This window comes from Lichenostomus cassidix, chromosome 9 (assembly GCF_008360975.1).
Source record: "Lichenostomus cassidix isolate B80296 chromosome 9, HeHo_3.0, whole genome shotgun sequence".
NCBI classification, from domain to species: domain Eukaryota; kingdom Metazoa; phylum Chordata; class Aves; order Passeriformes; family Meliphagidae; genus Lichenostomus; species Lichenostomus cassidix.
Window position 1 is genome coordinate 22,869,117 of NC_139490.1, and position 21,504 is coordinate 22,890,620.

At 54.9% G+C, this 21,504-nt stretch overlaps 1 protein-coding gene across 3 annotated transcripts in view; it reads right to left on the reverse strand.

The window, feature by feature from the left end:
* The window catches only part of IGF2BP2 (insulin like growth factor 2 mRNA binding protein 2), a 22,399-nt gene extending 2,503 nt beyond the window's left edge, over nt 1-19,896 (reverse strand). The window contains exons 1-14 of one of the 3 annotated variants that reach the window (XM_085069927.1): nt 19,569-19,896; nt 19,036-19,096; nt 9,869-9,917; nt 9,527-9,578; nt 8,941-9,004; nt 7,459-7,731; nt 3,621-3,755; nt 3,346-3,468; nt 2,643-2,778; nt 2,279-2,404; nt 1,516-1,539; nt 897-965; nt 490-606; nt 168-242 (exon numbers count right to left, since the gene is read on the reverse strand). In XM_085069927.1, coding sequence (XP_084926053.1) covers nt 168-242; nt 490-606; nt 897-965; nt 1,516-1,539; nt 2,279-2,404; nt 2,643-2,778; nt 3,346-3,468; nt 3,621-3,755; nt 7,459-7,731; nt 8,941-9,004; nt 9,527-9,578; nt 9,869-9,917; nt 19,036-19,096; nt 19,569-19,758 — 1,494 coding nt within the window. In that variant the 5' untranslated portion in view covers nt 19,759-19,896. Of the gene's footprint in view, nt 1-167; nt 243-489; nt 607-896; nt 966-1,515; nt 1,540-2,278; nt 2,408-2,642; nt 2,779-3,345; nt 3,469-3,620; nt 3,756-7,458; nt 7,732-8,940; nt 9,005-9,526; nt 9,579-9,868; nt 9,918-19,035; nt 19,097-19,568 lie in introns of all 3 variants that reach the window. The other 2 variants (XM_085069925.1, XM_085069924.1) reach the window with 2 other exon arrangements.
* Between the last annotated feature and the right edge of the window lie 1,608 nt (nt 19,897-21,504).

A 21,504-nucleotide genomic window follows, 5' to 3' on the forward strand; every position in this document is an offset into this window, starting at 1 on the left:
TGCCTGCTGTGCCCTTCATTCCCGCGGGTGATATTTGCTGATGTCCAGCAGCACCAAAACTGTGGTCCCAAGGCAAGAAATCCCCTGGCATGGTGGGGACCAAAGGGATGCTGTCCCCTTGCCCCTGCCCATGTCCCCAAGCCAGCCCCACTGCGTGGCCATCGCACCTTGAACTGAGCCTCAGGTGGCCCCGTGATGATCACCATGCGCTCACTGGCATCTGGACCTTCTGCCGGGGCAATCTGCAGAGAGACATGGAAGGAGTGTGAGTGTGACCCTCCCTGGGCAAGGCCTCCCCTGTGTGGGGACACCCTCCATGCAGGGACAGCCTCTGCCCAAGCAGAGGTGACAATCAGGATGCTGCAGAACTGAGTTTCTACTAATTGGGGGAGTAAAACCATCCGCCAAGGGCCCCCATTCTCTGCCCTCAACAGTGGGAAGGGGAAACTGAGGCACAAAGGCCTGGCCCAGCCCTGCAGCCCTGCTCACCTTGATGGAGGCACCAGCAAACCGTGCCAGCTGCTTGATGTGCTGCCCCTTCTTCCCGATGATGGCTCCCACCGCCTGCGTTGGGATGAACAAGTTCACAACCTCCTGCTCCGGCAGCTGGAGAGGGCATGGAAGAGCCAGAGGGTCAGGGGAGCAGCTGGATCAAGGGGTGGCTTCCCCTGCCAGCATCCCAGGCTTGAAGAGGACGTGGGTTGGGTTAGGTTAGGTTGTATTAAATTGGGTTAGGCGGGATTGGGTTGAGCTGAGTTAGATTGGGTCAGATTGTGGTCCTGGCATGCAACCCCTGCTTTTTGCCTGCCCTCCCACAAGGTGACCCCGCAAGTGAAGAGCTCATGGTGGGAGATACTAGGGCACTCTTGGGGTGCTGATGGGGAAGGGGCACTTACGGGGTGCTGATGGGGGAAGGCGCCGGCCGGGGCGGCTCCATAGAGACCCGACAAGTAGGCTGAGGAGCCCTGTGGTGGCAGAGAAAATGAGCATCAGTGACATCAACAACATCCCCAAGGTGCCAGCCCCTTCCCAGCCACTCCCAGCCCGATATGGAGAGCATGTCACGGCCATGAGTGACACATGAGGGACAAGGTGACCACCCTTCATCCCCTGAAACCCCTCCAGGAGAGAGCAGGTGCATCCAAGGAGGAGCTGCAGCCCATACCCAGTGCCTCCAGCCCAGCACGAGGCTGGGATGTGGATGGGAGCTCCCAGTTAACCCCAGTCCCTCCCTATTGCTGTTTTTTTGGCTCTGTCCGGCTGATGTTTGTAACAGAAAAATTATCTCCTTCTGGCCTCACCAGGGGGGCTTGAAAAAGGCCACCCAAAGCTTTGGGGTGAAGGACCCCACAACAAACACTGCCCTTCAGGAGACCTGTCCTGCTCCTCTCCATCACACCCATGAATAATTCTCACAGCTGTGGATACATCCTTCCTGCCATGGGATGGCAGTGGACAGAGCCCTTGGAGCCCTCCAGAGCTGCCAGACCCCCCCATATCCACCCATGCACTCACCGTCCTCCTCCGCCCGCTCTGCTGCTGGCATTGCAGGGAAAGAAAACAGCACAGGTAAATTAACCCACTGCTCGGAATAAATTATTTAGGGACTAACAGAGACAGCCCATGGCGCCTGGGTGACCTGGGACGGACCTTCTCCATCAGCACCTTGGCCACCCTGTCCTCCTGGCACTGCACCATCCATGCCCAGGCTGACCTCAGGGGTTGTGAACATCCCTTCCCACATTTAGCACCCCAAGAACAAGGAGAATCCTCCCCTGAGAGGTGGGGTGAGGCTTGGCTCCCCACAAGCACAGCCCCCAGCCTGCCTGAGCAGGGATCCAAGCCCATGGCAGTGGATGCACAGGGTGGGCTGCTTGTCCCCTGCATGCCCTGTGGCCACACGAAGGGCTCTGGTGGCCACCAAGACCAGACCCACAGGGCACAACCCAGTCCACACCATCACAACCCAGTGATGGGCTTGGTGTCATGATTGAAGACCAGCTCCATGGTTTGTCCATGCTCTCTGAAGAGAGCAGCACCCCTGGGGCATGGCCAGTCCTTAACCACCAGTGAAATGCAGCTCAGCACAACACAGGGATGCAGCTGATTTTGTCCCCAAGCAGGGACAAGCCACCTTCATTCCCTGTCCTCTCCTCTTTGCTGCTGTGATCAGCACCCTCCCTAAATGGCCAAGAGGTGGCTCCTACAGCTACAGTGCCCACCCAAACCCAAGAGCTCCAGCAGGGCACTCCAGACACCAGGAACATCCCACACTTACTGCAAAGGGATGGTATGGGGTGGCAGCAGCAGCCCCTCGGGCCCCTGGGGTGGATGGGAGCATGGAGAGCCCCGTGGAGAAGATGCCCAACGCGCTGAGGTTTAGTCCTGGGATCAGGTTGGCTTGTTGCTGGGAAAAGAAAGACAGAGAAACGTGTGAAAGGTGGAGTTCTGGGCTTCTCAGCACTGGGTGGATGTGATGGGTGTTTTTATACAGTTTTTGTTACAATGAGCAAAATTTTACATCAATGTTTGAGGCATGAACTATTTCAGTCTCTGACAATGGGCAAGGCCCAACCCTTGTTGTAACCCATTGACTTCCACTCTGGATTTTGGTCTGGCCAGCAGAGGAGGGCTGAGCTTACATTGACAGCCACCACGTCGTTCTCATAGGCCTCACGCAGCTTCTTCATGATCTCCACCTCGGCGCTGGAGCAGGCGGCCGTGCTGCCCTTCACCGTGATGGTGCGCTCGGGGTTGTAGATGGTCAGATCCTGCAGACTGCCCCACGGGAAAACCCACAGACATGGTTACACTCCTTCTCCAAGGCAAGGAAAACACCAGGAAAATTCAAATCACAGCTGAGGGTTCCCCCTGAGATGGTGTGAGAGCCACAGGCCCTTGCCCTGCCCAACACCACCATCCACCTGGGATGAGCAACATCCACCTGGGATGGGGAGTGCACATGGAAGGACGTAACTGCTATGTTTTCCAGCTCCAGCACTTCCTGTACCATGTTGGATGGAATGGGGTGGCTTGGTGCTCACCAGGACTCCACTGAATCATGGAATCAGGGAATCATGGAATGGTTTGCGTTGGAAGGGACTGCAAAGCTCATCCAGTTCCACCCCTGCCATGGCAGGGACACCTTCCACTATCCCACGGTGCTCCAAGCCCTGTCCAACCGGGTCCTGGACACTTCAGGGATGGAGTAGCCACAGCTTCTCTGGGCACCCTGTGCCAGGGCCTCACCACTCTCACAGGGAACAATTCCTCCCCAGTATCCCATCAAACCCTGCCCTCTGGCAGTGGAAAGCCATTACCCCTTGTCCTGTCTCAGAAACTTACGGGGAGATGGTGATTTTTGTACCCGTGTCCTGCTCAATCTTCTTGAGGTTGCGACCCTCCTTGCCAATCAACCTTCCCACCAGGCTGTTGTGTGCCAGGATTTTCAAGGGAATCTCTTCTGCTCTAAAACGGATTTAAAAAGTAAAATCTAAAGGTCCAGCCAGTCAGGAAACAAAGAAATTTCCATCCACAGGTACTAAGGATGTAGTGGAAGGAGAAGGACCACCACCACCACCATTTCCCACCACACTTCTGGCTGAGCCAGGAGCACTCACGATTTAGTTTCATCAGCCTCCTTCTGCATGATATCCAGGATCATGCGGCACGCTTCCGAGCATCCCTCCGGCGTGGCGTGGATGGTGATCGGCTTCTCGGCAGCGCCGGCGTTCTCCTTCCGATGGATGTCAACCCTGCAGCGAAACAACCGGCAGAGAGGAGCCCCTGAGATGGGTCTGGTGTCACACGGAGGGTTTTGAGAGCTCAGGAGCTGAGACAAATTCATTTCAACACTTGCTCAAGCTGTGGGGTGGACCTGGGTCTTGGGTGCATCTACCATCACCTGGCTCACGCAAGCCCAGGCAGCGTTTGGCTCCAGGTGGTTTGGATCAGATTTGGGCCACGTCTGCCGGCAGGACCTGAGGTCCTGGAAGCTGAGGGGTGTCACAACATCAACCAATGCATCAAGGGGACAGAACAAATCCTCAACTGGACAAAGCCCTGAGCAACCTGGTCTATCATCTCTGCCGCCAGTCCCGCTCGGAGCGGGAGACCGGATTGGAGGTCCCTTCCGACCTCTGCCTCTCTCTGCACGACACCCGAGGCTGTCCAGCGACCACGTCCTTCGGGACAGGAGCACTTACCCGTGGGCAGCGTCTGTCACGACACGGAGGCACCCGGCAACAACAGCGCTGGTACTCACACCCTTCCAGGGGAGACCAGAAGGCTCCCGTGTGCACCGGCAGGGACCGTGCTCTACTCCTCCGGTCCTCCCTCAGCTCATGGCGGGAGGAGGCACGGCCTCCAGCTCGCTCCTCACGCTCAACCGTACCTGGCAAAGCCCTGAGAGAGAGGGAGAGAGGAAAGCAGGGTAGGAGACTCCCGCACCTCAACCACGCGCCTTGGACAACAGGGGGAAGAACCTTGCCGTCTTCTCCGCGCGACTCCGCGCGCTCTTCCCGCCGGAGGGTGATGCCGTGCGGCCATCCTGCCATCGGCCACCACCTTGGTGTCCCTGTCACTGCTGCAGCCAAGGCCAGATCTTCCGAGCAGGTGCAGTAGTGGAGGCTTAGCCACTTGGGAATGCTGCCGGCGGTCAGCTCTGACACGGGGGGTGCCCTCCGGCCACATCTCCGAGGTCCTGTCCCAGCTGGGATCATCCAGGGCGCTGCTGCACATGACAGGCCACGGGGCAGAGTCACCCCAGAGTGCCACACTGGGCTGCAGGGTCCCGGTGGGTTTGCACAGGTTGACTCTTCCAGGAGCTCAAGACCAGCACGTCAGAACACGGATGGTGGAAGGGGAGCAGCTGGCTGAGCCCTCCCTGAGACAGGCAGAGCCAATCCCACCCAGTCTGAGGGGCCTCAGGGTGGTTCCATCCAAGCACTGAAGAGAGAGTGCATGATCCCCTTTGTAGGCTCCATCTCTTCAGATCTGCCACAGCTTCAGCTGGAGCTGCTCAGGCAGGAGACAGGTGCTGAGTGGGCTGTGCAAAGCAGTGATGGAGGCACTGGCACCCTCTGGCCACGTCGACAGCCTGCCCATGGTGACCCAGCCGTGTGCTGAGTGACAGCCTCTGAGGTGCTCCCAGCTGTGGAGCTGCATCAGGCTGGCCTGGAGGATCCATTCCCAGCAGGCACAGGGACACTTGCTGCCATCCCTTCGCCAGGGACAGGACAAACATGTCACAATGGGCCACACGAGGCCATGACAGACCAGGCTGATGCTCCCAGTAGGGGAAATCCATGAGGAATCCCAACAAACACCATTGATGGGAGCCACACAGCTCCATGAATCCACAAATGGCTGAGGCTGGGGGAGATGAGGACTCAGCTAAGTCTTCATGCCAGAGAGGGACCAAGTGACACAGAGGGGCTGAATGAAGGCACTGGGGTGATGAGGACCTCGGACAAGCCTTGGAAAGGGGCACTAGCCAGGTTCCTGCTGACCAACCAATCCCACATCTGGATGTGTGGGCATGGGCTCACTTGGCAGAGACAAGATGGGACATCGCTGTTTTTGGGCACATGCCACCCCAGAGGGCCAGAGAAGGGAGAGCTCTGGACATCCAAGCACATCCCAGTGCCACTGCTGAACTGTTCCATTCCAACAGGAGGATGAAGAAGGGGGCCTTCAGCACCCTCACCCCATCACCAGGTGCTGCAGAGAGGGGTGACCAGGGATGGGGAAACAGGGTTTGCCTGTGGTGCAGCAGGAAAAGCCTCCAAGAAACCTCACAGGGGGCTGGGAATGCTTCAGAGAGCTGTTGCTGTGAGGGACAGCCTTCTCCAGGAGGGTAACAGTGTGCCTGTAGGGTTATCCTGGTCCCATGGCTGCTGGGTAGCTGTGGTCCTCTCCTCATGGGGTTCCAAAGGCTGTGGGGTGGGCTCCTGGTCTTGGCTTCTTCATGGAATAGAAGATGGCTCAGCCTGGGGACAGTTTTGTCCCCTGGGGCTCAGAATCATCTTTGGGATCTCTGTGTGTAACCAGGGGTGAAATCCAATGTGAGCAGAGTAATCCAGAACCCAGTGTTGCTCTGGGGAGGAGCAGGGGTCAGCCAACAGGGTGTCACCCTGGGATCATCACAGCAGTGGGTGAGGGTAGCCTGGGCAGGGCCAGGGGGTGGGATGACACCCAAACTGAAGCACAGGGTCTCCTGTGACCGCCTGGGATGGACTCCTGAGGTCCCCTTCACCCAAGCCGGAGCAGAGGTGGTGGCCCACTGTGGCAGGGCAGGAGAGGGGAGAGCACTGAGCACAGCCCTCCTCCATGGCACCAGTTCTTCAGGGCAGGCACAGGGAGCCTCTCCACACACAGGGACAATTCAGTGGCAGAAGCTGCCCCAGGCAACAGCATTTGGCTTCATGCTTGGGAGAAACCAGCACCTTCCCACCTTCCTTGCCAGGCTCAGGGCTCAGAAAGGGCAAATTCCAGTCTCGGCTGGTGAGGACACAGCTACAGCTGCTACTCATCCCACCAGGACTCACCTGGAGAAGGGCTTGTAGCCAACCAGGACCAACTCACGGCTACCAGGCCACACCCTGGGGCGAGCTGGGCTCCAAGAGCTCCTCTCCCTACTCCTCTGCCCCCTTTCCGCACAAACCTCTTCCCACCAACCCAGAGCCAGGGTTTGGTTCATCTTTCTACCTCCGGCCACACTACTACCAAAGATTTGCCTCTACAATCTCCTCTGAGAACTAGGATGCTCTGGGACAGGAGTCCTGTGTCCCATGGGATCACCAGGTTCAGGATGATGAGCACGGGGGAAGACAGCTTTGGGTTAAACACAAACACACCTGGGCAGGGAAAAACCATGCAGGAAAACCATGCAGAGAATCAGCGGTGAGACCAGGAGAACAGCAACAAGAGAAACATGGAAAACTTTGGCAAGACAATCCCGCTTTTTGGGGTTTTTTCCCTTTTTTTAGCTCAAAAATAAAAATGTTAATTGCTAAAACAGGCTTCAAACAGTTACAAAAGCCCATCCTTCTCGTGGCAGTGCTCCCACAGTGCCCCTTTCCCCTCAACAGCTCTAGCCCATGTGGGATGCTGCAGGATGAGCTAATCCCAAGGGCAAAGACCACTGCACCGAGGATTCCCCTTTAGGATTTTATCCCCAAACTTGCCATTTCTCCCTAAAGCCTCATCCCCAGCTGTTCTCATGAGGCTTTAGGAACTCATTCCTGGCCTTTTCCAGCGTGCATCCCCCTCTTGCCACACCCAGACCACCCTGGCCAGCAGGAATGGCTTAGGACCTGAGCTCTGCCACCACCCCCCGAAGGCTGCACCCCAAGAAATCAGCAGTGGCCAACACTCCAAAGCCCCCAGCGCAGGGAGGACCCGAGCTGGGACCTACAGCACCCTAGGGAAGGAAACAAAACCATTGGAAGTACTTACTTGGACTGGGTTTGCTTAGTAAGGTTCTTTATGGTCAAGCCCTCCTTTCCTATGATCGCACCAACAAACTGCGTGGGCACCAGCATCCGCAGTGGGAACTCGAGCTGTTTGGGCTGCGAGGAGCCCCCCGGGGAGGAGCCCCGCTCCCTGGAAGAGTGGCCCCCGCGGCGGGATCGCTGGGGGGGTGGAGGGGAGCTCACCTCTTCATCCGGGATGTAGGAAATCTTGAAGGAATAGTTCTCAAACTGGTGGTCGCTCAGCTTCTCTATTGCTCTGCAAGGGAGGTGCAGAGGCTGGTGAGGGGCTCTCCAGGGATGGGTTTTTGTCCAGCATCCCCACCACATAGGGAACATGGGCCCTGCATCTTCCTCCCTCCCCAGGCTGGAGAAGGTGGTCCCAGGAAGCCAGGGCCCCGCACTTTTCCCACGAGGAGCAAGCACCATAACCTGGTGGGACATTGTCCCCTTCCACGTGGGAGATGCCGGAGCTGGCACAGGACTTTTCCCCCAGCAGAGGTGGGATGGCAGCCCAGGGACCTGTCCCTTCCTTCACCTGGGGATCTGCCCCTTCACCTGGAGGTAGCACCTGGACCCTCCATCCCCCCAGCCCCTCCCTGGCAGTGATGCTCAGCCATGGCTCCACCTGGCTCCAGCTATGCTCCTTCCCTGCTCCTACCACATCCCACTTTGGCTACTGAGACACCACAACAAGCAGCTCCTTGCCAGGCCTGAACTCCCACACCCTCTGAGGACTTCTGCAGCTTCACCACCCCTTCCCAAAGTCCACAAGAGCTTCTTATCCTAAAGCATCGAGCACTGCCATGTTGGGGAAACTTTGTCTTCCTTTACTGCCACATATCCCAAGACCATGGTGGGATTTTTAGGGCTGTCCTGTGCAGGACCAGGAGTTGGACTCAATGATCACTGTGGGTCCCTTCCAGCTCAGGGGATTCCATGATTCTAAGACACTCATGTCACAATTAACTGTGGTCCACAGCACATCCAGCTGAGGCTGGAGGCACAAGGAGGATTCTCCTCTGCCTTCCTGGGCCAGCAGATCGCTGTCCCCATCTCTGTCCTCACTTATCCAATGTCTTGATGGGTCAATTCAGATGGGAATTTGGTGGAATGTCCATCAGTAAATGGACTCACAAAGGCTCTTTGTGGCCTGGGATCTGCTCTTGGTCATATCAAAAATACCCTGGCTACTAATTAAGGAATAAGCTCACAATTTTCTCCTAGGGCTGAAGTCTCTACAAGCCTAGAACAAAGTGTTTTGTTTGGAACAATCCTTCCACTTAAGAAATAACTCCAGCTTTGTATTTCCTTGTGGCTGATGGCCATGAGAAACCCCATCTCCCATGCCAGGGGAGAAGGCAGAAGACACCCCAGAGGTGGGACAGCTTAGAGAAGCCTGGAAGATACCTGGGATTTGTTGGCTTGGTGCGAAATTAGGGGCAAACCGAAAGAAACGCCAACTCACACTTTAGCCTCCTCCTTGGTGGCGTAGGTCACGTTGACAACGGCAGTTTCTGTGTCTGTGTTCACTGCAGGGAGTGAGAGAAGGAGAGCTGGAGCAGGGCTGGCAGAGGAGTCACTGCTACTCCCAGAATGCTCCAGAGGGGATATGGCTGGGATGGGAGCTTGGAGATGCCTGTCTGGCACACCTGGGCACCGCTGGGATTCCCCCAGCACAAGGACTGGGCTGGAACAAGGCCGGGAGGTGCCAAGGCTGGATGCAAGCAGGATGCAAGGCTGGACATCCCCGACCAACCAGGGGATCCCAAGCTACACTCAGCTCATTTTTGCTTGCAGGATAATTGTTTTTACAATCTGTCAGGGATCAGGAGCATCCCTGGGGATGGAGCATGGATAGCCCATATCATCCCACCACTGGAGAGGTGGTTTCACCACCATCAGCAGGGTTTGTGGCCAAAGGGAAACCCATTTCAGATCAGTGCTACTGGGATAACTATGTTTCATCCCAGTGGGTTTCCAGCAACCTGGGCAGAGCTTGGGAGCAGCACTGGGGATTTTGCTGGGATGAGGACCATGCTGGACCATCTTACCTTGCTCTACATTCTCCACCGTGCCATACTGAGCCAAGAGGCCATCCAGCACCTGGGGACAGATAGCAAACCGGGCAGGTGAGGCCCCAGGCAGGCAGGGCAAGAACCCACTCCACCCACAGACACCCTCCAGCACCACCCACCTGCATCCCATCATCCCTAAGCTGTCCCACGCTCTGCTACCCACAAGCAGGCAGGAGCTGGAGCCCAGCTCACGCTCCCTCCTGGGGTTACTGAGAAGTTAAAGGGTGGTCCAAGTGCAGACCATCTGCTCCAGCAGCACAGCTCGTGCTGATGGAGGAGGAGGTGAAAGGGATGCTTTTGGGATCACCCACTTCTTACCTCCCACTGTAGGTGGGGGGGGATGTTTCGGATCTGGATCTTCCTGCTCCTGCAAAGACAAAGCCCGGGGTTAGGGTCTGCAGGCACCTCACAGCTGAGGGAAGAGCCTCTCTGGGAATCAGATGGCAGCTGTTGAGAGCTTTCCAAAGCATTCCACTTCCCCACGCTGAGCCGGGGCAGCTCATCTCCAGGGAAAGCCATTGCTCCCAGCCCTGCCCTGGTCACCACTGGGGCTGAAGCTCTCTCTGGAATGCTCCCTCCTCATGCTGGCTGTCAGGTTTCCAAGGAAACCTCCTGAAAGGAGCCTCTGCAGAGTCATGACCGTGCAGGGATGCGCGGGCAGCCCTGCCCATGCTGCTCCAGGCTGGATGGCTGGGTGGGAACAGGACCCCAGCCCCATCATGGCCAGCCCTGCTACCCCTTGAGAAGGGCTCTCCAAAAGTGCATCCTGCTGATGCCCACCACTGCCCAGCAACGTGGGGCTGCTTTCCTCGGGGAAATGCAAATAAATATCCTTAGAAGCCCGAGCTTGGAGATGGCAAACACACACAACCTTGTCCAGTGGCACTTCCAACACTTCCAACCTCACGTAACTGTGATCCCAACCTGGCCGTGGCTTCATTCCCAAACTGTGGTTGTATTCCAAACCTGGCTGTGGTTGCATTCCCAAACTGGTGTTGCATTCCCAACCTGCCCATGGTTGCACTCCCAACCTGGCTGCGGCTGCATTCCCAATCTCACACATTCCCAACCTGGCCATGGAGCAGCCTCGGGCTGTGGATGCACAGAAAGCACTGTCAAGGCTTCCCAAGGGCTCACAGCCCCCAAACTCCTCCCCAGCCTGGCTGTGAGATGTGAGAAGTTCTGAGACAGCCCAGACCATGGAGGATCCAGCCAAGCCAGGAGCTCACCCAGGAGCCACCCAGAGCAGCATTCCCAATCCTGCCTGGAGTCAGTCAGCTCTGACCACAGCACTGTCCTATGTTCTTGCCTGGTCCAGGTCTGAGCACAGCTGGAGCACACCTGCCTGCACCAGGGATGGCTTTCCTGTCCCAGCCACCCCATGCCCACACACACAGCCAGGCCAGGGAGCTGATCAGCAGCTGGAAGCTCATTTTATCAAGCTTTCCCTTTCCTTGGGATGAGCTCAAGGAGAATGCTTGGAAAGACGGATCCCACCAGCCTAAACCCTCCATGGGGACACAGAAGCAGCACCAGCCGATGGCCACCAACACCCAGGGGCTTTGGGAAAAATCCTGCAGGACAAGGAGGCAGGAGGAGGTGGAAGAAGATAACAACAATCTGATCCCACCGGGAACCTTCAGCTGCTGGGAAATGAGACCTTCCAACTCTGGTCCCTGCTGTCACAACTCATCACAGACAATCTCAGAGCCCTCACTAACAATCTGGGCAGATAAAGAGTTCCTTGGGTAGTTTGGGGCCACAGGGGGAAGAGAAAGGGGGAGAAGAAGGGAAAAAGAAAGGGGTAGAAGAGGGAAAAAAAGAAAGGGAGCAAAAGAAGATGGGAAAAGATGGAGGGAGAAAGAAGGGGAGAAAAAAGTGGGGAAAAAGAAAGGGGAAGAAAAGGAAGGGGAGAAAGGAGAGGGGGAAAAGGGAAAAGGGTAGGGGAGGAAGAAAGGGGGAGAAAATAATGGGGGAAAAGAAGAAAGAAATAAAGATGGGGGGAAAGGAGGGAGGAGAATGGAAGGGAAAAGAAGAGGGCAAAAGAAATAGGGGGAAAAGAAGAGACAAAAAATTAATGGACAAAAAGACCCAAGTGGACAGGAATCTAAAGAACTGGGGACAGTGAAGAAAAGGCAGGGAAAAGGAGGACCTGGCCCAAAGGAGACCCTGGAAATTAGGATCCTGCTCTGTTCACCCTTCCCCTGCCCTTGTCACTTGTCCATGGCTGACACTGTACGAACATTCCAGGAGCACCACTCCAGAAAACGGGCTATGCTTCATTTTTAAAACCCACCAGCATTTCCCAGAGGGGCTATTTGAAGGTGCCCAGGTGCAGCTCTGATGCTCAGCTCCTGCCTGCTCCAAGAGCCACATCCCACTGCTGAGAGGATGGATGCCACGCTGTGAGGCTGGAGTGCCTGAACAAATCCCAGCGTGTCTCAAACCATCAGAGGGAGCTGGACACACTGCCTGGTCACTCTCAGCACCTCCCAGACCCAAACCAACGGGGGACACCTTGGCTGGCCTCATCCCAGGGTGCCACTGCTGAGCTCCAAGCCAAAGCCTCACCACAGCCATCCTCCTCCCCCAGCTTGGGAACCATCGGGGTGCCCCAGCCTGGAGCACGGAGGAGCTGCTCTCCTTTTGGGGTTCATTTGGCTCAGCCCAAAGCCCAGCAGCCTGGGGGACACAGGGCATTGGGAAGGAGCACATCCTGGAGAAACCAGCTCAGCAGTTGGACACAACCCCCCTGCCACTCCTGGAGAAGCCTTGCCTTGAATGGAATTGCTCCAGGGCAGTGATTTCCTTGCTCCTCCACCAAGGGGGATGCCAGGGGAGATGCCAGAGCAGCCCTGGTCTCCCAAGGCACTGCCTCAGCCCTCCTGGCCCAGCTCCCCAGACACCCAAACAGAAGGATCACAGCAAAGTGCCAGGTAACCCCACCTCCCAACAGCACATTCCCATTTCCAACGTCCATCCAAGCTGCTGCACAGCATCTGAAGACACCCAAAGGGTGCTCAGGCTTCACCTCCCCCCAGCAGGATTCCCAGCAGCTCAGCATCACCACTCAGCATTTAAAATAAGGTTATTACTCCTACTGGGTGTGTTTTTTATGGCTCCTGTAATTCCACACCTGGCTGAAGCAATGCTGGATCACACAGCCATTACTGATGGAGTCATGGATGCACATCCAGAGCCACGAGGGATGGATGTGCTATTCCCAGGGCTGGGGCATGGGCCATGCTCCTCCAACAGCACTCCCAGCACAACTTTGAGGCAGGAACCCCCTTTATTTTGATTTCAGTTTCATTTTCCCCGCTCTCCCAAAACCCAGGGCAGGCACAGAACGCTGGCACAGGAGCTGGTGATGGTGCAGCAGCCACATTTCACCCACCCTGTTTAGCAGCAGGCTGGTGGGGATTTGTAAAATAAAATAAACCATAAGAACCAGCTGGGGGAAAAACACTCAACTGTGTGATGCAACTGGTCCTGCTGTAGGGAACATCCTCGGATAACCTGGAGAGCTGCATCCCTCTGGCTCTTCCCTACCTCCACACACCCATCTCACTGCCCCACCACCTTCACGGGCTCAAGAAACCAGCTTCACCTGCTTGTTTCCCTTCTAAATTGATCCCAAACTGGTCCTGCTCGCCAGCAGCTCGAGGAGGAAGCATCTCCTCCATCCCAGACCCGGGTTTTGGGTGCTGGGAGCTGCCAGCAGCACGGGGAGAATCAAGCAGTGAGTGAAGAGGTAAAGTGGGCTCATGAAATAACCCAGGACAGGGCTGTGAGTCATTTCATGCATCCATTAGAGCAGAATTGTGGGGTTGACATCACAGTCCTGCAGGGAAAGGGCATGGAAAACCCCCAGCCACCCCCACCCCAAGTACCTGCACTTGCTGAAACCATGCAGGTAACAGAGAAGCCTTACAGCTTGGGGTTTATTGCCCAGAATCAGGTGGATTGAGGGGGTTTTGGCACATTTCCCCCCTTTCCAGCTTAGCTTCCTGCCCTCCTGTAGCTTCCAGGGAAAGAGTGGGAAAATCCAGGGAACACAGAAGGAGAAGGAAACAGATGACAGGAAGGTGTGGAAGGAAAAAGAGCCACCAGCTCCCTGCCCAGACTCCATGAGCCTCCCTGGATCTTCCCTGCAGCCCCATGGATCATCCATCCATCCCTTTGAAAAAGTGAAGCTCCAGAAGGGGTTTTGTCTCCCACAAGAATTTGGGAACCAGAAACAAGATAGCTTAAATATGTCAAATAATAGAATAATATAAAAAACCCCAATATAATACTACTAACAATAATACAGTAATATAAGACTATATAAGAATATCCTACAGTAATAGACAAAAAGAACATATAATGGTATACAATTAATCTAAAGGAATACAAGGGATGGCATCACCACTCTCTGCCCTAAAAACCACAGATTGTTTTCCTACTCAAGCTTTTCAATATCATACTATAATAAAGCTTAAAGGGATTTTATCACCTTCCACCTCAGATCAGTGCTGAGGGCACAGAAAGCATGCTCTGCCACCTCCCGTTTCCCATAAAAATCAGTTTTCAAGCTTTTTTTGGGGAAAAAAAAGCAAAGGGAAAACACACTGAAAAGCCAGTGGGGGCTCTGCCTGTTTCATGAAATGTTTGTCCCACACGAAAAACGATTCCCATCACCAGGCAGGGACCAAACTCCTTCCCAGCTGAATTTTCCAGCCCCAGCAACTCGGAGCCTGAGCCAGCCGTGCTGCCCTGAGCGGGCAGGGGAGGCAGTGGCTGTAGGATTTGCGATTGTTCACGATTCTATTTATTTTCTGGTCTGTCCTGGAGGAGCTCTGCCGCTGCCCAAGCCCACCCCTGAGCAGATCCCGCGGAGCTGCAGCTCCGGCAGCGCTGGATGAGCATTACAGAGCTGCCCCAGTTTCCAGCAGTTGTCGAGGCTGCGCTGCTCCAGTTCCCCTCCCGGCCCGGGGGCTTTGCTCTTAAGGAATGAAAATCCCTCCGACGAGGGCCGGGAAGCACGGGAGAGGGATGGATCAACAATGGGGACGGAAGGGAACAGCAGCCCATCTGTCACCGCCCGGCAGGATTAAGGGGGAAAACAAAAGAGGGTGGGGAAGAGCAGGGGGGAAAGGAGAAGGTAAAAAAAAAAAAGAGGGAGGGGGAAAGGAGGGGAAGAAAAGGAAGGGAAAACAGATAAATGGGGGGGAGAAAGAGAGAAAGAAGGGGGAAAGGAAAAAAGGGGGAAAAGGAGGAAAGGGGGAAAAAATATGGGGAAAAAGAAGGTGGGGGAAAAGGGGGAATGGAGGGGAAAAAGGAGAGGGAAAAGAAGTGGGGAAAAAAGACGGGAGGAGAAGACTACAAAAAGAAGGTGGGAAAAAAGGGGGAAGGGAGGGGAAAAGAAGAGGGGGGAAAAGCAGAGGGGGAAGAGGGAAAAAAAGAAAGGGAGCAAAAGAAGACGGGAAAAGAAGGGAAGAAAAAAAGTGGGGAAAAAGAAAGGGGAAGAAAAGGAAGGGGAGAAAGAAGGAGAGGGAAAAAAGGGAAAAGGGAAGGGGAGGAAGAAAGGGGGAGAAAATAATGGGGGAAAAGAAGGAAGAAATAAAGAGGGGGGGGAAAGGAGGAGGGAGAATGGAAGGAAAAAGAAGAGGGCAAAAGAAATGGGAGGAAAAGAAATGGGGGGGAAAGAAGAGACAAAAAATTAATGGAAACAAAGACCCAAGTGGACAGGAATCTAAAGAAAACCAAAACTCAAACACTACCAGCTCCCAGCTCACTCACACCTGCAAATAGATTAAAATAAAATAAAAATAAATAAAATAAAAATAAAAAAATAAAATAAAATAAAATAAAATAAATAGCGCTGCCGTCACCCCTCGCCAGAGCCAGTGCTGGAGTCTGGGAAAGGATTGGCTCCAAGGGGATTCTCCTGGCCAGCTCCACTGGGAACAACATCCCAGACCTATGGGAAACTGGGCACACATCCCAGTGGGCAGCAGGACGAAGGTTTCCCATCCTGGATGTGACCAGCACTGCCCTGGCAACTTCATATGTGTGTCTACATAGAAAAATATGTGTATAAAGTCTCTTTCTGTATATAAAGATGTCTTATGAATTTTTATGTATTATATAGAAATATTGTGTGTATTTTATGTAATTTAATATGTTTACACAAATGTTTTATATAATTATACATAAATATAGAAATCATAGAATAGTTTGGGTTGGAAGGGACCTTTAGAGCTCATCTAGTCCATAAATCTCATATAAAAATATATATTACAAGCATATTTTATAGATATAAAGTATATCTGTGTAAAGTACCTTTTATCTAGTGCCTTTACACATGTGGTATCTTTTATTTATATCTCCATAAAAGATACCAAATACTTTCAACACACCACCACACATCATTAATTTATATCCATAGATAAGATATTAAAAGTTTAAAAATGTTTCTACTTTAGGATACAGGAGCAGGACTGAGAGCAGCCCCACTTTTAGCTGAACCCTAAATTCGATTTTCTGCTCCCTGGGAGGACGTTCCAGGGGTTTTTCCTGCCAAAGCAACCGGTGACATCGGGAATTCCTCTCTCCTAATTACAAATCTCACTAACGACAAGCAATTACTGAGAAGGAAAGCAAAGATGAGGCGTTCAGAGGAAGAGTGAAGGGCCTGGATGTTTATTCCCAGTCTTAACATCACCAGCATTTATGGGTTGAAAACCACAAGGAAATAAGTAAATAATCAATAAAGCAAAACCTCGCAGAAATGAGAACTGACTTGATGCTCAAGAAAGAATTATTTAAAGAGGATTCCTTTTGAAACACGAGAAAATGCCATAAAATCACCCCCAGCAAAGCCACTCGGACAGGCACCCTCCAGCCACCTTCAGCTGAGGCAGAACAACCCGAGTTTTGTACATAATTCTGTATTTCTCTCTATATATTTAATATTGCAGTGATTTCCAGGCTCCCTTCCCCGCTGCTCACATCTCCCTCGTACTTTCTTTTCTCATTTCTGACAATTGTGGCAGAAGCAGAAATTAAAAGGCACCTTCACAACCAGATCCCCCCAAATGTCACCAGTTTGGGGACAATAATTGGAGCTCTGCTACTTTTTAAACTCCTCATTTTTATCCAATCCCTGTATAAAAGTCAGCACTGGAGTATCTGAGTTTTGCTTCCCATTTTGCACAACCAATCCTAATTTTTTTTAAATGCTCTTTCTTTATATAATTTTGTATATCCTTTCTTTTCTATCTTTCTTTCCCATTACCACGATTTTTAAAGCTTTTAGGGATAAACAACCAATCTTTAAGTGGGAAGATGCTGCTGCTTCCCCCACGGCCACCCTCCAGAAGCAAAATACTCTTGGAGTGGGATTGCTTGATGCAAATAAATGTGTTCCCTGCTCCTGCTGAGTTTAAAATCAAATTTAAAATAATTTAAAAATAGAAAATGTTGATTAAAAAATACAGTGATTTTTTTTTCCTTTAATTCTCCAACGCACAATCCAATATAAAAGGGGAAAAAAGCAACCAGAAAGGTGTTGGATCCTTCCTGCAGGGGCCCAAATCACTGGCATGGCAGCAGAAAGGTTGGTTTTAAACCCGTGGGAGGTGAATCGATGGACTGGGCAGGATTCAGGCTCCTTCCCACCACTGTCACACTGAATTCCTGCCTTCGGAGAAACAGCAACAAGCCCTCTGCCAGCACCTCCCCTCGAGGAATTCCCTTCCCTACTTCCCGTGGCCAGCTGTCCCAGGGGTTTTCCAGCCTGCTCCTTACCCGAATGTATTTATATGGATAGAAATACATCGATCACCTGGATCTAGATTCGATTTTGATACAAAAACGAGGCGTTCCAGGTGAGGTCGGGAGGGAGTCGCTGGCCATCGGCACCTCCTCATCCCCGTGACGCAGGAATGCCGAGGGATGAGAGCCAACCCAGCTCGGGTTCCCCAACCCCAGCAACCCCCAAACTCATCCGGATAACCTGGGGATTTTTACCACTTCACTCCCTGAAATCCCAGCGTCTCTCCAGGACTCGACCACGACCATAAAAATTGGATTTTCTACACATTTAAAGGGGTGGGGGGGGAATAAACACGACCACGTGAGGCTCCGGTCCCAGCCAAAAATGACATTACAAAAATAAAATCTATAATCTACTGAGTCAAGGCACAGCCCCCCCAAACTGGGGTTGTTAATATGAAGCAAGGTCGATTTTTCGAGCTGGGCATAAAAAGAGATCAACTTAAATTAGATCTCAATAATCGGAAGAAACTTGGGAATAGAAAACTTGGTGGCAGCTGAACACGGGGCGAGGTAAAATAAATCAGTATTTATTTCTGGGCTGGTTGAGTGGCTTTTTTCTAATTTTAAAACCTGGGCAGAAAAGCAGGAGCACCCCAGCCCCGACGGAGAATGTACGGATTAATTCCTTGTTTACATCCCCGGCTACATGGTAAAGGTCGAGCCCTGGCTCCTTACTATCGCCCCAAACTCCCAATTCCTGGCTCCATCCCTCTTCCAAAGGCACCGGCAGCCCAGCCTGAGGCAGCTGCAGAGGTTCAGCTTGCAAACAGCACACCTGGCGAGCTCTGGGGGGCTCGTTTGGGTGGGTTTTTGGAAGGTAAGGGAGCGTGTGATCCCCGCCGAAGCCGAAATCCCACTCCGGCACACGTGATGCCGGGCACGAGCCATTCCCCCCCCGTAAGCCTCAATTACACAACAGCATTTCCAACCCCCCCGGCATGTCCAAATTAATACCCCAGCAGCAATCCCGGGCCAAATCCGTACCCCACCGCCCAGCCCAGGCCGAGCCTCCGCGCCAAGCGGCGCCCGATTACCCGCCCGGGGCAGCCGACGGGGTTTTTGGTTTTTCCCCTTTTATCCCGACAGATGACGGGGGGAATAAACCTCGCGATGAGGCTACGCCACTCGGTCCCGGGTTTGTTTTCCCTCCGGAACGCGTGCGCCCATCAGCCCGGCCTCGGGCACCTGATGGAAAGGAGAGGGCGCGCTCGCCGCGATGCGTTCAACACAAAATGCTTCGGGTTTGGGGGTTCTCCGGCTGGATAAAGGGGGGATGAGGTGTTTGGAGGGGAAAAAATTATTAATTACCGCCTAAAAATAACACCCCGAAGGGTGCGGGTGGCTGCGCTGCTGGGAAAACCTCTGTCCACGCCTCGGAAAGTGGGGGGAAAGGAGGTTTTTTTTGTGTTTTCCTGCTAAGTAAGCGGCTGTTTACCCCGGGAGCGGCGGGCAGCGTGGGGTGGGGGGCATCACGGGGGTGCCCACCCGTGGGAACGCGGCCGTGGGCAGGGAGCTCCTTCCCCCCCGCGCTGCGCTCCGGAGCGAAAGTAAAACCGACGGGGCTCCCCCGCCCCCCCATCCCCCGCATCCCGGAGAGCCCCCCAGCCCGCTGCTGGGGAGAAAGGCACCGGGGGGACCCGGGGGGGACGGCGCGGGGTTACCTGAGCTTTTTGGGCACGGAATAATCCACTTCCATCACTTTGCCGTGCAGCTCCACTTTCCCTGCGGAGACAGCGGGGCGCTCAGCATCCCCCCGGGATGGGGCAGGGCGACATCCCCCCGCCAAATCCCGTTCCACACCGTGCCACCCCATCGGATCCCACCGCATCCCACCCCCCCGGCCCCCCCGGGCTGTCCCCGCGCCCTCCGCCCCCCCCGGCCCCCCGGTCCCCCCCGCTCGGCGCCCCCGGGGAGTTGGGGTTGGGCACCTCGTAATCGGGTCCCCGGGGGGCCGCGGGGGGCGGCGGGGCGGCGGGCCGGGGGGCGCCGCGCCCCGGGGGCTCCCAATAAAATCGGAGAAAAAAATCAGCGAAAAATAGAGGCGAGGTTGGGAAGAGCCGGGGCGGGAGGAGGGAGGGAAGGAGGGAAAGGAGGGAGGGCAGGGGGGACCGGGGGATGCCCGGGGAGGGGGCGGCGGGGGGGGTGATGAGAGGGTCGCGGGGGGGATGCGGGGGGCGCGGGGGGGGTCGCTCACCCGAGAGGGTCTCTATGGCCCGGATGGCCCAGTTTTGGTCCGGGTAGTCCACGAAGGCGTAGCCGGACTTGAGGAGGACCTGGCCGGGCAAGGGCAGCTGCCGCTCCCCGAAGAGCTGCCGGAGGTCCTGGGCGGTGGCGGCGGGGCTGAGGTTGCCGATGTACAGCTGGTTCATCCTCCGGCGCCTCATCGGGAGCCCCCCGGGCTCCTCCCCGGGAGCCCCCCCGGCTCCTCCCCTCCCGGGAGCGGGACGGACACGGGCTCGGGAGGGTCCCGCTCTGCGCCACCGGCCCCGGCTCGGCGGAGTCTCCGACAGCGGCGGGCGGAGCCCAGCCCGGCCCGGCCCCGGGGCCGCCCCGCGGGGGGGCAGGTGGAGCCGCCAGACCCCCGCGGGGACGGCATGGGCCGGGGGGGAGCGGAGCTGTGCCCCCCGCCCTTCTGTGCCGGAGCCCACCGCACCCAGCACCCCGAGCCACCGCACCCAGCACCGCCCAGCACCCCGATCCCTCTGCCCTAGAACCCAACACCCCCATCCCTCTGCCCTGGAGCACCCCGATCCCTTCCCTGCCTTGGCACCCACGGCACTGAGCACCTCCAGCCGCTCTGCCCTGGAACCCACTGAACCCCATCACCCCCAACCCCTCCCTCTGGTCTGGAACCTCCTGCCCCCCATCATTGCAGCCCCTTTACCCTGGAAACCACCACAGCCCAGCACTCCCAAGCGCTACTCTGCCCTGGAACCCACTGCACACATCATCCCAGACTCCATCACTCCTGATCCCATTACCCCAACCCCAGCAGCCCTAAACTCTCCTCTGCCCCGGAATCCACTGCACCCCAGCACACCCAACCCTTCAGGAGTTCCTTCAGGGAGAAGGAAACCGTAAGGAACCGAAGTAAAGAAATAAATAACAAACACATCTTTTTGTACATATATATCTATAGTTAATTAATACAATTAAAACAAATAAATAATTTAAATAGTAATTTTTTCAAGCAGGTAAATGCTCTTTTTTGGAGAACAAGAGTGTGCAAACCCTTCCCAACCCACATCCAACCACCCATCTCCACGTGTGATCCCATTGCCAGAAAGGCTCCGGGAGATGCCGAGCCAGGGCTGGACACTCCAGCCACGAGCTGTGCACGTTCTCAGCCCCCCGGCAGACACCTCCTGCAGCCTCTGGGGCTCTGCTGAAGGGTGTCCTCAGGTGACCAGGAGTTGGTGTCACACCTGCCTGCAGGTTAAGTGGCATTTTTCTCTCTCTTTTTGAGAATAAAAGCCACATCCTTGTGGAATCATATCCAGGACATGATTGGAGGCTGAAATAAGGTGTGGAATATTCCTGGCTGGGGGGGTGACAAGTGGCCTTGTGCTCTTGGAACGGAGCGTTGTGTCCCCGGGCCAGGCGTCCCTTCCTGTGCTGGGCGGGTGAAGGGCAGGAATCCGAATTCCCCAGATTTTAAGGCGATTAAGGACACTTAAAGCAGCGCTCCTGCTGCCGCTCCATCCCACTGCCAGTCTTCCCTGGCATACGGAGATGGATGGAGTAGGAATAGCGGTGACGGGTGCTCGATGCCATGCCTACAGCAAAAATAGATGTGGTTGGGCTGCGATGATGCAAAGCCAGAAGAATCCTTCTCCTCCGATTTCCCCGGCTTTGCTTTCAGCGCGGCTCCTGCCTGGCTGTCATTTGTCACCGGTGCTTGTGGCTACTCCATCCCCAGCACATTTTTGGAGGTGATTTTAGGCTGAAAGGGGTTGATAAAGTCCTTTTCAAAGATTTTACCCTCATTCAGGTAATTCCTGCTTTCTCAGGGATGAGCTATGGACAGGAATGGGGCAGGGAGCTGCTGGTTCATAGTGTGAGGTCACTGCCACTGGGAAGCAGCGGGAGAAACATGAGGTTTTGGGATTAATTAGTGCCCACGGGATGCA